Source organism: Vulpes lagopus, chromosome 4 (genome assembly GCF_018345385.1).
Source record: "Vulpes lagopus strain Blue_001 chromosome 4, ASM1834538v1, whole genome shotgun sequence".
Classification (NCBI taxonomy): Eukaryota; Metazoa; Chordata; class Mammalia; order Carnivora; family Canidae; genus Vulpes; species Vulpes lagopus.
The window spans coordinates 14,359,021-14,376,897 of record NC_054827.1 but is presented as its reverse complement, the minus strand read 5'-3'; the positions used below and the strand labels follow the sequence as shown (position 1 = coordinate 14,376,897).

Here is a 17,877-nt window from a genome sequence, read left to right as displayed (position 1 = left end):
ATAGGACCCACATAGGACACTCTCAACTCCTAGTGTCTGTCACACTCACCCCTCATGTGTCAAAAACTAGGTTTAGAGACTGAATTTGAGGGAGGTGACGATTGCTCCAATCACAATTAAACTGTATTTTGAGTATAGTGATGAATCATCTTCCCGTGTGTACTTTTAAATGGTTCGTGGCATTGAGGACGTTTGCATGACACTTTCACTTTTCCGTTTCTCTGTTTTCAAAAAAACTACATTTTGAGTATGTTCGTAGATGTATCCGTGTATATTACCTAGGCCCATAAATACGTGCTACTGTAGGTGCTTAACTGCAGAAACGCTGAATAATTCGTGACGCTGTGCCAGGCCCTGTGCAGAAAAGCAGCTCACCTCATTCTCAAGGTAACCCCACGAGAGGAGCGCAGTTCTTGCTCCCCTCTTACAGATGGAGACACTGAGACCTAAGGACGTCGGGTAACTTCGCCTAACGTGAAGGTCGCACAGCTCATAAGTAAGTATCTCAAACGCGCTCAAAATTGCTAAATAACCAGCTGCATTTAGGAGGCTTTGGGTTTTCTTTTAACGGGCAGCCGAGAAGCTGTGGTTTAAGCGCGTTGAGCTTTGAACGGAGCGCGCCGCTGAGCCGCCAGGAGAGAAGCAGGGGGCAGGTGCCCCTTTAGGAGACCAGGGGACGTTGCAACCCGAAGCCTGCCCCAGGGCCGCCGCCCGGAGGTCGGAGGCTGCACCCAGCCCGGGCTCGGCTGCAAACTCCCGCGGGCCTGGCGCGGCTCTTTCTTCCAAAGTTGGAGCTCTCCTTGGTGGGGGCGGTGGGGAGGAGGGCCGGCGGTGACGTCACTCGGAGCCGGGATAAAGCTCCCGGCCGCGCTCCGGGCGAGGGCACTTTCCGGGGAGCCGAGCGGCCGTCGGGCTCGGGGAGCCCCAGGCGCCCGCTCCGGGCCGCGCCAAGAGCACCATGCCGCAGAACGTGGTCCTCCCGGGCCCCGCGCCCTGGGGCTTCAGGCTCTCGGGGGGCCTCGACTTCAACCAGCCTTTGGTCATCACCAGGGTAGGTGCTTTCCGTTCTCCGGCTGCGGGGCGGGGCGCTGGCGCGCGGGTCCCCCGGGATGCCGAGGGCGGCCCGCGAGCCCCGGGTGCGCCGCGCTGGGTCCCCCGGCACCGGCTCAGAGCTGAGGCGCGGCAGCCACCTGGCGAGCGGACGCCGGGGGACGCAGAGCGGTGTTCCGAGACTTCACCGAGGCCGCCCCAGGGCTCCCGGTCCGCAGCCCCTGGGTGCCCAGCAACGGCCCAGGAGGGGTGCCCTGACAGCGCGACTGCGCCTCGGCCCAGAGGAGGCTGCGGTGGGGGCTTCTGCCCCCAGCCCCAGCCACCCCGGGTCCTTTCTGGAACAAAAGAAATGAGGGCCCGGGAGGAGGGAGGAGTGATCGACCTCGGCGGGGGTTGCGGTGGTTCCCGGGACCTCGGTGCGCACCTGAGCGCGCTTCACCTGCGGACGGAGCTGCGGCGCGGGGAGCTCAGCGCGCAGCCGGGTCGGCCGACTCGGGGCCGCTCCTATCAGCCCAGACCGGGAAACTATTACTAATGTGTTTTCCTAGGTTTCCAAGCATTTTGGGAAGAAAAAAAAAAAAAAGTCTCCAAAGCTGGGAATTTGGCTTAGGAATCATCTCCTAGAACTCAAACTACAAAGAAAATGCGAGCAGATAGTTTAGTTTACCTGATGGCAAGTCACCAGTCAGCCTAATGACTTTGAAAAGTAATACTTGACTGTCAGAGTCAAGTTTGACTTACTTAATATTCCCCCAGAGTATTGTCTAATTAGAAAAAATAAAGAAAGAAAGATAAAAATAAAAAGAAAGAAAAAGAAAGAAAAGAGAAATTTAGGGATTTCTGGCCTGTTAGGAAATTTCTAGTTGGTCTAGTTGACCAACGCCAAGTGTTTTTTTTTTTCTAACGCAAGTGTTTGTCTTACTAGAAAATTATTTGTTACCACTAAAAGGCATTTTTAAACACATCTAAAAGCATAAACTTTCAGAATATTATACTTTTCTTATGTTTTCTTTCCTTCCTTACTTCTTATATTGTATTTTATGAATGTATGCCTTGTAATCTGATTTACTCATATAGATTTTTGAACAAGGTAATATCTTTTAAATTCTGTTCTACTTATATATCTATGAGATTTGGGAACCAATGTCTTTTTGTAAATATCTCAAAGCATGTGCCACACATACACATACCATGGAACATTTCAAGCTTTGTTTTACATTTTTCAAAAACATATAAACACATCTGACATGTGTTTTTGTATGAGACATGAAAACTTAACATACCCCCCAAAATGTTCCTAAGTAAATTAAGCAGAAAATGGTTTAGTGATCTGGGCCAAGCAATGAATGCCTTTTATGGAACTACCAACCAAAACAGTTTCCATTATCTCTACTAAGAAATATTTTTAAAGTTTCTGAAGTATAGTTTTCATTTGTTTAGATTAAAGGAAAATAAGCTGTTGAATCCTAACAAAGGATAAATCACATTTCTAGTAAATCCTAAAGAAATAATTTTGTCACCAAAACCTTTTAAGTGATTTATAAAAGAAATATCTTGCTATTACTATGTAACATGTCAATATGATTAATCCTATGTTTGAAATGTTGAGTTGTTGACATTACAAACAATGCTTATTTTAAAGCAGTGCTTATATATCCCAGTTGGACTACAGGAGCTATTGGCAAATGTATTTGATATGACAATTATTATCTGGGAAACCAATTCTTTTTCGAATTTCTAATTCATTACTAATTTGTATCCTTCATTTTGTTATTTTCAATAACAATGCATGACTATAAATGATTATCTCATTTAATTTCAATTAATTTAACTTAAGAATAGCAGGTTAAATTCAACTATTTTGTATTCCAAGTGTTCCCCAAACCACGCACATAGCAGATGCATGTTGAATAAATGAAAGCTTATTCACTTCAACCTTTTTGCCTTAGTGAAAACCTAATTGAGAATGTTCCCACTGAAATCATAAGAACAGTAAAAATCACTTGTAAGAAGAGTAAAAGATATTACATGAAACTGATTATCAGGGTTGTAATAAAATAGTAAAATTTTATTACTTTTATAATTTTTGTATTTTATTAAATGGTAGTGAATAAGATCTTATGTGTATTATTGTACTTCGATGCTTGCCATGCACATCTCTTAGCCCTTTATACTAACTCACTTAAACCTCACAATAATCCTGTAAGAGTAGTTACTACTATTCTTTTTGCAGATGAGAGATGAGGCTTCAAGAGTTTCACCAACCTGCTGAAGATCACAAATGGTGGGACAGAACTTGACACTAGTTCTACTTGCCTCTGCAGGCTGCATTCTAAAGTCTGCACATGTAGAACAAACAAATGAACAAAAACAAAACAGTTTATTGTACAGATCTTTCCAAATAGATGTTTTGCGCCATCCACTTCATCATCCCCTGGTTCTATTGATTCTCTGTCTTTACGATCTACCACTTGCCTTTTCCCCTACCTCTGTCCTTATTCAAGCTTCCATAAATTCACACGTAGGTCTTTGTCTCCTCTCTCCGATTCACTCTGCATTTGTCTGACCAGCCATCTTCAGGAAATGCTAGGTTGCTTCTATCCTCCTCATTCTTAGAAACCCTTCATTGCAATGCCAGTTTAGAGAGAATAAAATACGTGGTCTCTGAGCACATTCACGGCCTTCACTCCCTTCCAAACTCAAGTTTCCAACTTCATTTCCTCTCTCTTCTTCCCCTAGATTAGGTAGTCATGTCACTACTCTGGACAACTTATGATTCCTCTATCTGTTCACAGCTGCTATCATTTTTCTCCAGATTTTTCCTCTCTGCCCTACCTCACTGTCCTCTCTCTAAGGAAACTCAATCAAACACCACTCCCCTAGCCTTCTACTCATAATAAGCATTTCATCCACTTGGTTACCATAGCTCTTGCCTACAACCTCTTTTTACATCATGCCTTGCACCACAGATGCTTGAATACATCTGTATCCCACAAATTGCATGCAGGAACTTTTAAATTTAGAGGCCACTCAGTGCTGAGCATAGTGTCTAGTATGTCATCTATGTTATAGGAATATAGACACAATATGAATGACTGATTAAATTGTTCACTTTTTATATAACTATTATTGTCATAATAGGTGCAGAGTATATCCTCAAAGATATTCTCCAAGACAAAAGTGAGAATTGCTTTCTTATTAATCTGTTTTAGATAAGTTCTTATATATGCAAAGAATAAAGAAACCAATGCCTGCACTTATTACCACACAAAAATTCTTATAAATGAGATACATTTCTCAAGTCAAATCAATTTTTGTCTTCCTTCCTACAAGCTATCACCTTCCCTACCTACCTCACACTTTGCAAATGCAAATGATCCTAAGCAATGGGTCTCTACTCCGCCAGAGTTGGGGGAAGGGTTTACAAATGTAACTCTCTCCAGCAATTGAAATTACAATTCACAAAATTCGGACAAAGGGTCTCCACCCTAGAAATAATTTACAATACAATTAATCAGCTGGGTGAATCTGTATCATAAAAGACATCAGAAGTAAGGTAAACCAAACACCAGACATTCTCAAAAAAAAATTAGCAATGCATTGTGATATACATATTTTGTAGGAAAATAGTTTCTAGGCAATAGGTGTGCTATCTTTTGTGCAATATAAACTTGGCTCGTGGATGTGAAAGGGTTGTTACTGCAAACACCGTATATAACTGGCCTCTGCTTTTCACAGAATAAATCTGAGGTTCACATCTCTAAGTGAGCAGCTTGTCTTTTTCTGGCAAGAAGATTCTAAGGAATCTCTCTTTTTTAAGCGTTTGGACCACCCAGAAGGTGGATCTACTATCACAGCCAAGTTACAGATGGTTTGTTTTCACAAATGGTCCAATTTGGAATAAAGTACAAGTTTCTTTTGTGTATATGACGTAAGATTATTATATACATCTGATGCTGGTGTGTCCTTTCCCACTCAAAGCCTCCTCCCCTTCTTCCTCCCTCCTTCCTATTCAGAGCACACTCAGAGCCAACATCACTGTAACTGAGAACACTACATGGACTTGGGTATCAATATAGAAAACGTTACTATAGTCTTAACTTTTGCAGGCTTGAGCATAGAAAAATATTTTACTTTACTATAAACAATTTGAAATTCGACCTTTTAGTAAGAAGTCTTCACAGGTGAATGCAATCCTTTACCAGGATTCAAGTGTAGTAGGAAGGTTGATGGGAAAACCTATTTAATTTTAATTCTACCAAAGATATAGCTGAATGGAGATGCTGGGTCATATGTTCATAACTGTCCTACGTCCCACAAATATCTCTTAAATGCAGAATGTACTGTATGTGGAAGGCACTTTGGGGGATACGATGATAACTTAATAGGTTTGTACTCCCTGAGATGCTCCAGTATGAGAAGAGAAGGGACATACATGTACATAAACCACCATGACACATCCTGTTCAGGATTCCATGAGAAAAGCATGGCAAAAGAGATAGGAGGAGTCAGGGCAGAGATGAACCTGTAGGAATGTCCTTGTAGAATAGTGGAAGAGTTTGAACAACAGAGTTAGCCCTATGAGGAATTGCAAATTTTTACTGGATGCGTGATCCTAAGCAAGTTTCTTATACTCTGAGAGCATCGGTTTTCTCATCTTAAAAGAATGTCTTGAGAATTCAGTGAGATAACGGTTCTCAGTAATACAATGCGGGTAATAATAACAATACCACAATGGTTCTCAACCCTGGCTGCACATCATATCCATCCAGATAACTTATGAAACATCCATGCCCAGGTGCTACTTGCAGAGGTTCTGATGTAACTGGTATGAAGTATGGGCCTAGAAATGCAGAATATAGTGGGGCAATGGAGTTTATTGGTAGGCAGCAGAGAACAACTGAATGAGCTTTCTCACTATTTTGGTCCATGTCCCACAGCATAGCCCTTCAGTGTATACTTGTCTTGCCCATAACTATTTCACTTTTATTCTTAACATAAAGGTCTCACCAGAGGGGACGCATGGGTGGCTGAGTCAGTCAAGTGTCCAACTCTTGATTTCAGCTCAGGTCATGATCTCAGGGTCTTGAAATTGAGCCAAGCCCCACATTGGGCTCCATGCTCAGCAGGGAGTCTACTTGAGATCCTCTCTTGCCTTCTCCTTCTGCCCCTCCTCCTGCCCTCTCTCTCAAACAAATAAATAGATAATTAAGTAAATCTTTTTTAAAAAGTCTCACCAGGGCCATATCTTGTGTTTCCCTCTTGTCTCCTATAGTAAGTAGAATATTATAGATGCTTTATCTGTGATTTAGATTAGTTTTTTCCAAAAGGACCTACATAATAGGTTGATATGAATAATAGGGAACATCCAAGGCACTTGTTAAAACTTAAATTCCCTAGTTCCTTTCCTAGAGCTTATGATTTGTGATTCCAAGCATCTGGAGTGGAATGGTAGTCTTTATGTCCAGCAAGGACCCCAGGCGATTCTTCTAATTAGACAAGTTTGAAAACATGTGCTACATGACTGATGGCAGTACTATTTTCAATGATTTCTCTAATGCATTTGATATTTGAGACTGTAATGACCCTAATAATAAATAATCCATTGAGAAACTCTTTGCTTCATTTTAGTTCTCTCTTCTCCTGTTTTGGGGGAAAATGTTAATAATAAACTATGAGCAATAACATAAAGTAATAATATATTAAAGTAATACTATAATGTAATGCTGGGACATAACATACTTTTATGTCTAAAAAGATAGTTTTACTTGCTAAAACCGGGCCAATTTAATGGTCGTTTTCTCATCACTAACCTAGTTGAACTAAAGAACTAAAAGTGAGAGGACCATGTGTTCTCCCTCTCTCCCATCCCTCTCTTCTCCATCCTTTTTTTTTTTTCTTATCAACTCCCCCCATAGAGATCCCAAAACATCAATCACTAGGTTGATGCAAAGTCAGAAGTGGGTTCTGGTGTCACCATCAACCGTCTTTCTTATTTGACTTCTTAAACCACTGCTGATATAACCAAACAGCTGTTCCCATCTTAGTAGGAAGCCGCAGGTTACTTGGACATTTATCCTCCTCTGAAAAATAGTCTTCTTTGTCTACTCTGTCTTAAAGTTGTTGTGATGGTCAAAGTTATTGGAAAGTGCATATTTACAAATATGATATTTGGAGTAAATATAAACAGTGTTAATACTTACGTATTAATACTCAGTGAAACTTAGTAATGTTCAGTATTGAAGTTCAACACACACCAGATGTCTCAGTTTAAAATTTATATAGACAGATACACACATAATCCTGCCTTCCACTTATCCCAACCAGACCTAAAAAATAATGTTAGACTTCTCTAAATCAAGATTATATAACAAATCTATGTAAGTATATTAGAAAAACTATGTGAGGCTTTAAAAAACAAACAAATTGAGCCATTCTTTCTTATTTTTTAATTCAAAGAAAAGACTTCTGGTCTCAAAAGTTTAAAGATAGTACTGATTTTGACAAACTATAGTTAGAGAAAATTAAAAGTTTAAGATTATTTTTATCCCTGCAAGTCACATGGGGATGGAAACTTTTATTCTCCTAACAGTTCTGGGTCTGGGAGAATTTCCAAATGGAAAACAGCTATGAAATACCTCCAAAGTCTGGGATATAATAATCCCCTTTGTCTTCACCAAGCTTCTATCAACGGTTCCTATTGAAAAATAATCATGATCACTACAATGAGATGATCACAGAAATGAAGTGAGTACAATAAACATTTTAGTGATGAGACTGAAGATCTCAGACATGTAAGAATTTATTATCTTCACAATTTTATTAACTTCTATGAATCATGGCTATCCCTTGGAGCCACAAAGCTAAATAGAATTGATAGCTAGATTAATTAAGTAAATAGAGAAAAAAAGATTGAATGACTGATCCTCAAGTAAAATATCAGGAACAATCTAGTTTATTCCTGAAGCAGTTTGAGGTTTAGTTAAGTCCTGTGCATTCTTCTGCTCTAAACAGTTGGAACTTGCAAATGTAACAATGATGCATTGATTAATAGCTATAATCTTTGGATATGTAGGGACTAGCTCTTTTTCTTTCATGAGCTCTGCTTTAAATAACCTTTTCATTTATTTTCAGTTATCCATTAATTCCAAACACTGGAATATACGCTCCTACACATTAGAAATATGCATAATACTATACATATCCTCAAGAACTTCCAGTCTACTTGCAAAGACAAACAACACACAAGTAAATTAACAAGTACAACTTGTCTTCAGGGAGGAAATGAACAAAATGTAATGGTGGGAAAATAATGGTAGAGGGTCTGGAGAAGCTACTTCAGATGTTTGGGGAAGTCTCTTTGAAAATGTGACATTTAAGTCTAGACCTAAAGGATGAGGAGGAGCAACTGGGTGAAGAGTAGGGGAACATTTCAGGCCAAAATAACATGTAGAACCGTGAAGAGGGTATACACTTGGTCTGTTTGAGGAACTGGAAGGAAATTGAAATAGTTACAGCACAGTGGGTGGAGGGCAGCAGGAATAGTGTAAGATGGTGTTAAAGAAGTAGGGAAGGTAAGACCAGGTAAAGACAATTAGGCAGTTGTAAATAATTGAGATTTACCCAGAAAAATTAGGAGTAGGTATAGCAATCAAAAACGATACTCAACATAGTAATTAATAATTTCACTTTTTTCTTTTAAACATTTCATAGCTGTATGTTTCCCATATTCTTAAGTATTTTAAAACATTTAATAACTATGTTTCCCATATTCTTAAGTATTCTTTTCATCCCCCCCACATACCTTGTCAACGAAAGAAAGAAAGAAAGAGAGAGAGAGAGAGAGAGAGAGAAAGAAAGAAAGAAAGAAAGAAGAAAAGAGAAAAGAAAAGAAAAGAAAAAAGAAAGAAAAGAAAAGAAAAGAAAAGAAAAGAAAAGAAAAGAAAAGAAAAGAAAAGAAAAGAAAAGAAAAGAAAAGAAAAGAAAAGAAATCCATGTGGGTTTCGTGTAGACAGCATAAAATTGGATCTTGGTTTTGTTTTTTTTTTTTTTAACCTAGTTTGACAATCTCTGTTAAAACACAGAATATGATGTGGTTAGACCATTTACATTCAATGGAATTTCTGATAAGATTTAATTACAATTTTGTGTCTTGTTAGTTGCTTTTTACTTGCTCAATCTGTTTTTCATTCATGGAGAAGAGGTTGTGTGTGAAAATAAACTTTTCTTGTGTTTACAGTGCCCAGGGGCTCTAGACTCTCAATGTTAACTTTACTACTTTGTCATCATTTTAGCTGAATTCTTCTTTATGGCTAGAATGGTGCCCCCATCTTCCTCTGTGCTCTGATACAAGTAATACAAGTTGCTTACATCTTGGCTTTCCTTGGAGGCACCTGTCTTTCCTTTGATCCAGGCTTAGTTGGTTGCCCTGAAGCTTCAGCTCTCTGAATCGTTCATGAAAAGTTATAATTTTGTATATTATATGGCTCTTATTACTGCAAGAGTAAGTCTCTTTCCAGCTTTCTACATCCTAGATGCTCCTTCATGTGAATTTAAAGCACATTACTTACAGGGATGCTACAGTAGTTTCAATTCAAATATAAAAGCTCCCGGGATCCCTGGGAGGCGCAGCGGTTTGGTGCCTGCCTTTGGCCCAGGGCGCGATCCTGGAAACCCGGGATCGAATCCCACGTCGGGCTCCCGGTGCATGGAGCCTGCTTCTCCCTCTGCCTGTATCTCTGCCTCTCTCTCTCTCTCTCTCTCTCTGTGACTATCATAAATAATAAAATAAAAATTTAAAAAAAAAAAGCTCCCTAAATTTGGTGTGAAATTGTACTCCCAAATAGAGAGTTATGGGTGAAAAAAACCTAAAGAACACATTATTTTGTTTAAAGCAAAGAAAATATGATTCAAACAGGGTGTTAAGGAAGATGTCTTAGAAGAGTTATTTTTTTTTTTAGAAGAGTTATTTTAAGTAAGATTTAAAATTCCCTGCCCAGTGAAACATTTAAAGTGTTACTAAACTGAAATACAAATTTCAGGCACAAAATTCAAGATATTGCAGAATGTTGGTTTTTAAATGATGCCATGATTTCTTACAGATTACTCCAGGAAGCAAGGCAGCAGCTGCCAACCTGTGTCCTGGAGATGTCATCCTGGCTATTGATGGCTTTGGTACAGAGTCCATGACTCATGCTGATGCACAGGACAGGATTAAAGCAGCAGCACACCAGCTGTGTCTCAAAATTGACAGGTGCTCTTTAATTAATGGTGTTAAAAATGTGATCTGTTTTGCAGGAGAACCTAAACCAGAACTATAAATGATTTTATCCTCCCAGTAAGAAAGAATGTCACAGGACCTAGGATTTTGACTGTTTTGTTGTTTTTTTTTTTGTTGTTGTTGTTGTTTTTTTAATGTATCGACCACTTTGGTCTGCTTTTCATGAATGCCTGCCAATCTAGTAATTGTTAACAAACGATTTCTGGAAAGAATTCCTTGGAATGTCAGCATAAGCAAAGAAGCTAAAAGAATTCTTTTTCCTATTAAGTGACTATGAAAATAGAACCACTAAAGTTACTGGCCACAGAAACACTGCACAGCATAGCTACTGGTACTGCTGTTCTAAATGTGGTAGAGAATGGAATGGAATTTAAAGAGTCTCTTAAAAGAATTTCTCGATTTGCCAAAACATGATCATATTGAAAATTGGTGGCTAATACCCTGTATGCCATTGGCTATTTTGTACAGAATTCAGTCCAGAAGAATCTGACAAGGTGTATAAGAGTGCACATGCAGTGAAAGTGTTAGAAATGAGACCTTTATATATATATAAATGAATGGAAATGAGACCTTTCCATATATATATGGAAATTGAAACTGATCCTTGGCCATCATAACCCTGATCTGAAACAGAATTGTGAAAATAATGGCTGTGGTTCAGAAGGCACAATCAATCAGCCAATCTACCATTTCAGGGGTAAAATGGACTCTTTCCCTATTTCTGTATAACTAAGGTTCCTGCCAAGTGCACAGTCCTTTAGAAGCTCATGGTCCCAAACAGATACATGAGAAGGACATGAGATTGACTAAAGCTCATTTCCTTGATGCCAACAGCAAATCCCTCTGGCAAACCACTCACCACTCCTGTGGTGGCCTGGGTAGGATAGGAAGGAAACCTAGGGAGTCTGCCTCCAGAATCTTCCTCTTCTGGGCTGTTCCCTGCAGGTATTACCGAGACTGTGCAATGTCTTTGCCTTAGTCAGTTTGGGCTCCTATAACAAAAATACCATAGACTGAGTGGCTTAGACAAAAATTTATTTCTCGGGATCTCTGGGTGGCGCAGCGGTTTGGCGCCTGCCTTTGGCCCAGGGCGCGATCCTGGAGACCCGGGATCGAGTCCCACGTCAGGCTCCCAGTGCATGGAGCCTGCTTCTCCCTCTGCCTGTGTCTCTGCCTCGCTCTCTCTCTCTCTGTGACTATCATAAATAAATAAAAATTTAAAAAAAAATTTATTTCTCACAGTCCTGGAGGCTGAAAGTGTGAGACCGAGGGTTCCAGCATGGTCAGGTTCCAGATTATTTCCTCACTTGGCCTTTTCTTGGTGCGTGGACACAGAGACCAAGATCTCCTGTCTCTTCCTTTTACATACGGATATTAATCCTATCATGACAGTTCCACCCTCAGGACCTAATCTAATCCTAATTACCTCCCAGAGACCTCACCTCCAAATACATTGAGGGGTAGAGTTGCAGCATTAGAACTTGGTGGGGAGGGGGACACAAACTTCAGTGTATAGGAGTCCCCCGTGCAATGTTTATTCGTTCGAGTTTCCCCCAAAAGTACCCAAAAAAACTAATTAGTTAGGAGAATACAGAATAATTGAGCAAGGAGTATTGCTTTTGCTTAAATTATCAAGGTTTGATAGTATTTTCATAAATGCTATGGGAGATTAGAGTATACTAAAACTGGAAGTATCATTAGAATTTGGAGTTTACAAAATTTCTTTTATTTACAGGGGAGAAACTCGCCTATGGTCTCCGCAGGTATCTGAAGATGGAAAGGCTCATCCTTTCAAAATCAACTTAGAATCAGAACCACAGGTATGAATTTTAGAGTAAATGATATTCATATTATATTCCCATTTAAATCATGTGGATGCCTTCCAAGAGACAGAACTGGCAAATATAAAAAATTGGAATAAGCCACATGATGGAGCCATTATCCATCTTTACCCTGTGAGATTACTTTATATTATCCATGTCTTTTTACATCAAGAAAAAAGAGAAGTATCCCCAGGCAAGTGCCTTGTTAAAAGACAAATAGGTTCTCAGGATAAATTTGGCTATGTCTACCTACAGTCCACTTATTTTTTTCATTCTTTATGATGGACTTCTCCCAAAGGACTATGACATAATCCAAGAAGTTTAAAATGTGAAAACAAAGCAAAATGAAATTAGGGTCTACCATTTGAAACAGGTGTCTCTAATCTAATAATTATTGTGAACTTCAATTCTTCGAGGTCTTCATTCAGATCTTATTCTACATCCTTTTTAAATTCCCAGTTCTGGTGATCTGTGATTAAGTTTGCTCTACAAAAAAAGGGTTTCACATTATGTAATGATGGTGAAATTCTATCCATGCAGTAGAATCACAAAAGACAGAGGATTTTCCCTTGAGGCAATTCTAATGAGCTAAATTAATCTAATAATCTGATGCTTATCTGATTATGTCTGCTTTCAAGAGCTCCAAAAGAACTGAAATTAAGCCAACCCTCAGTTATGCTGTATGGGAAAATGTAATTAAGAAAAGGATTTTAGAACCTCTCGTTAGCCAGAGGTTTCCCAAGTTTAGAGAGACAGAAATATAAATTGGGTATCCTTTTTTAAACAAGTATTCATGCTAAATGGATTAAATATCCCCAAGCTGTAGTTTCCCTATATATCTCCTGAAAATGCATTGAAGACATATTTGTCACTTATGCTTCAGCAGCACTTCCCTTTCCAGGATCACCAACTCCTGAATTCGTGCTTCCAGTTTTTCATCCTCTCCATAAGCCTCCACTTTCTCCTTGATAAAACACATTTAGCGTAACAGGTACCTGTTTCTCATAGGGCTTCGCAAATATTTAAATTAGATTTAAATTAAATTTAAAATATTTAAACTATTTAATGTAAATTTTTAAAATTTGAAATAAAATAGTTTTTAAATAAAACACTGTAGAGGGGACCCCTGGGTGGCGCAGCGGTTTGGCGCCTGCCTTTGGCCCAGGGCGTGATCCTGGAGACCCCAAATCGAATCCCACGTCGGGCTCCCGGTGCATGGAGCCTGCTTCTCCCTCTGCCTATGTCTCTGCCTCTCTCTCTCACTGTGTGCCTATCATAAATAAAGAAAAATTTAAAAAATATATTTAAAAAAAAACACTGTAGAAAAAGAACTTGGTACATAGAATTGTTCATAGAGGTATTCAATTTAGTGGGAGCTTGCGGTGATACCATTCTAGTTCCTACACCCTCACACCAGGCCGTGATGGGCAGGCCTCTGGCATGTGATAGGACTTCCTGGACACCAGGAATGCCTTCCACATTACTATTGCAAGGGTCATTACAGATTACTTTGGATTAAAACTTTATATTCAGTTCAGATACAATCTCCTCCAGGAGAAAAAGCATCCTTAGTAGCTTAGTCTTTAGAAGGCATGAGTTTATTAGGTCCTTGACCTAGACTTCTAGCTGGAAGAAAGGAAGAGCCTGGGCCTAAAAATCACTATGATTAAAGGAGGAAAAGACAGGCGCCCAAACTGAGGGAGCAGGATATGGAATATCCACGAAGATGGGAATTGCTGTGTCTGTTCTCTTCCCTCAGAGTCTCCCAGGTATGACACACAGCAAGCACTCAATAAACACCTGACCCATGAGTGAAAGGATCTGGAGGTGAGGCTCTACCAATGAAGTGCCTTTTCTAACCCTGCCCAGGAGCACATCTGGGAACCAGTTCTCAGAACGGTGCTCAGCTGCCTCGAGCCCCAGCTGCTACAGGCTAAGAGTAGTCATGCAGGTTAAGTGGGATTTAGTTCAGGTAAGAGCTCAGCTCTTCAGGAAGAGAGAGCAAAAGATGAAATGGATGAGATAGGTAATAAATGTGGAGAGAAAAATAAATAAATAAATATAAATAAATTAAAAAAATAAATGTGGAGAGAAGGGATCTGAATGCTGGTGGTGGCTTACCCCCTGGCATCGGATGTGGATTGGTGAATAATAACAATACTTCTAATCAGCATTATCTTTGATAGAAGGAAAGATTGTAAGAAGAAAAAGCAAAGCTCCCCACGCAGAGCTGTCACTTGTAGATAGTCCTTTGCAGTAATGCCCAAGCCCACCAGCTTCCTCCCACCTTCATCAATTCATCACTTACAGGCAGCACATGAGAAAAAGAAATCGTCATGTGGTGTCCTAAAAAACAACAGAAAGCAAAGTTTAAGGCTCACATATATGCATTTATTGACCACCCAATCTCATTATCACCAGGAAAAAATGCATAAAATTCTGAATTTCCTCTCCATATATAGTACACATCCAAAACTCTTCTGCAAATTATGCATTCATGTATTCAAAATTTCTCCTAATTTTTAAAATCCAATTTCACCAGTATGAGATGCTAAGATATGGGTTAAATGAGAAAGATCTGACCAAAGTACCAAATCTCCAGTGATCCCTGATCATATTGCAGGGCCTGCTCTAGCATGTGGGTGACTCAGCAAGTATTTATTAAGCATGAGGCTGAGCTTAGACCAAGATGGGAGCGTGTGTTTTGCTAACATCTCTCCGCAATTGGAGTTTAAGGGAAATTGTTTGAGTTTCCTTCTAGAAGAACCCCCTTTTATAAATCTGCAAGTACTAATTTATGACCATGATTATCCTAAGAACTGGATTTTTTTAAATAGCCCTAATTTTAAATACTCTACCCTCTCATCAGTCATGTATTAGCCCACACGTCCTACATTTTGGGGTTTGACAATATGGACATTTAAGATATGAAACGGGGAAAAGATAGAAAATGAAATAGGTTAAAAAAAGAAAAGGTCAAGATTAGGTTAAAGACTCTAGAAGCCAGTCAGATGGAGCCTTTGAACGTTCCTTTACTTTGAGTCATGACTAATTCTTACTGGCACTCCCTCCAAGAGGCCAGTGTTTGAAGGTCTCACAGATAAGAACCATTTCAATCCTTCCCCTAATGGGCCAAAGGATTCCTGTCCTTCTGATCCTCGGGCCAGATTTCTGCATGATCCGTTCATATAACTTGGCACTTCAGAATGGACATTCCCTACAAACATAGCTAAACTTCAGCGTAATCCTTGCTATCTGAAATGCCAAAGCAGAAACTTAACAAAATGTAGTGATAAAAAAAGAAAAAGCAGTGAATTTAACTTATAGCATGAGATTGGAGAAAAGCTAAACTGAGGTTATGTTTGTCTTATTTTATCTTTTTAGTTAACACACTCCATGCAAAAAGAGGTCTTGCAAAGAGAGGTCTTCCCTCCACCCTCCAGAAATGGGACCTCTGCAAATAAAACAACTTTCTGGACAACAAAGATGTGTCATCTGAGAAACAAATGCTATTAATATATCATGCTTTCAGATGCTACTGTAGATTAATAGAAAAGGTCATTGAGCAATACAATATTTGAGTTCTTGTTTCTCAGCCCCAGTGAAATGTTTACTGTAAGTTTTGTGAACTCTGCTATTAGAATATAACACTCTTTCATTTTAAAAGTAATATATATCCATTAGGGGAAAGAACATTATATCCTACCACCCAAACCCAGCCACAAATAACAAAAAGTTAATGTATTTCTTTTCAGTGTTTTCTCTATATCTAGCTTTAGGTCTTGAGGACTTTATCATACACAGGTACAGTAATAACTGACATGAAATTTTTAATACCGAGTTTTTTTTTATTTATCCATGCTATTATTAAATTGTTAAACTTCGTTTTAATGATTTAATAAATTTTGTTTTATCAATTTAGACTTGAATCTTAGGCTTGAAAAGCCTTAGATGCTATTCTAAGCCATTGAATAAATGTTATTTATTTATAAAAAGTTATATATTTATATATAAAAAGCTAGTTCCAGCCGCTGAATGAATGCCTTCCATATAATCCTAACTGTGGCCTATGAGCAGACATATGCATTTTCCCATACAAAGCATTATTGCTCTACACTAAAGGTATATTTTTAGAGCTCTGTGTCCTTCTCAAAAGCTGACATTCTCAAATAAAACATTACCCCCATCTTTGTTTAATGTGAGTTGAACAACTCAAAATTACAATGTAGCTATCACATACAAGAAAGATACTTTTCAGAAACAAAAATCATTCTTTTCTAAATGAGAAGATAGCTGTTTCTATTTCCATAAAAGGACTGCATCCTTGCCATAGAAGATTTGATAATCAAGATGTTTTAGAACTACACATAGAATCAAGTGAGATACGAGTTGAAGTTGCTTATATTTTCAAAGGATACCTTTATTCTACAATTTGTTGATGAACTGGAAAGTGGACTGACTACACAAAACAAGGTTTCTTAATCCCCATTTCCCCAAACTCTTCCCCTATTATATATGGGAAACACTTGAAACGGATCGTTAAAAAAAAAAATTATAACGGTGACTTTATTTTTCATTTGAGGGGTGAGCATGAGCATAATTTATGAACAATTACGATTGTTCATAAATTACAGACATGATAAAATACTGTCAGTTTCTCAGTATGGCTTGATGAAGTATACAGTCACTTGATATAGTTTGTGTTATTTCCCCACCACTTTTTTTATAAGTAAATAATACATATATGCACATTATCAAACCATGTTTCTGTTGGAGCTGGTAATTGCCTCAGTTCTTGGCCTGAATCTCCATCTCTGGACCACTTCTTCAAGTTAAGTTGAAAGGTGGAAGTGTCTGTGAATGCTGTCACTGCTAAGGTCATTTTAAGGGCTTAGGAGATGGCTGTCACGACCTGCATTCTCCCCGGGATCAGCAAATCCCTATCCAGCTGCCTAACTTTTCTCTGGCAGCTCTAGCATTTTATGAATTCAAGCTATTATTATTCCTTAAGATAAGCTCCTAACATTTAAAAATACTATTGAAAATGCATTAATTAAGAATTAATTATTGAATTCCTAAGTGCTGAGAATCATTCGGATGCTTTTGTCAGGGTAAAATAAACACAAGAGCTGGACTATATTGACTGGTATATAATTTTTTATGGGAATTTTCTATTACTAATGATTTTCCAGAAAAAGTGAAAAGGAATTGAAGGAGAATAGCAAATTTCTCAATGGTTTTGTCTCTTGATTCTATTTGAGCATCAACGATGATGTAACACTTGGATAGAATGTTCCCTCTCTGTGCCATACTCAAATTTGTTTACCTTTGATGTATCCACTTCATCCTGTTTTTTTTTTTTGGAATGACTCTAGCAGCCCATAAACTAATGCTTTGCAAAGCCTAAATACAAATGTTTGAAGGCTGTATGAGAAGCACTTCCTTTCATGATCCTTTTATGATTATGTGCAGAAAATAGAAGGGTTTTTTTTTTTATTTTAACAAATTACACATTTGCAACTTTTACAATATGTAACTGAAACTGAAAACAGCAAAGAAAAAGCTTGGCGCTCATTAACTCAGATGCTGCTTTTTGGAAGCACTACTAGATATTATTAGTGCACAAATATTTCCAAAGAAGTTGCCTCATTTACAAGACAGGCACCATCCATGTTTATTTATCATTTTAAGACTAACAAGTGATAAGGGCAGAGACTTTTTTCA

General features: G+C 38.7%; 1 protein-coding gene across 3 annotated transcripts in view; it reads left to right on the top strand.

Moving 5' to 3' along the window:
- The first annotated feature begins 876 nt into the window (after window positions 1-876).
- PDLIM3 (PDZ and LIM domain 3) overlaps window positions 877-17,877 on the top strand; it is a 30,380-nt gene continuing 13,379 nt past the window's right edge. For 2 of the 3 annotated variants that reach the window (XM_041752377.1, XM_041752375.1), the window contains exons 1-3: window positions 879-1,051; window positions 10,152-10,303; window positions 12,066-12,150. In XM_041752377.1, coding sequence (XP_041608311.1) covers window positions 959-1,051; window positions 10,152-10,303; window positions 12,066-12,150 — 330 coding nt within the window. In that variant the 5' untranslated portion in view covers window positions 879-958. Of the gene's footprint in view, window positions 1,052-10,151; window positions 10,304-12,065; window positions 12,151-17,877 lie in introns of all 3 variants that reach the window. The other variant, XM_041752376.1, reaches the window with a different exon arrangement.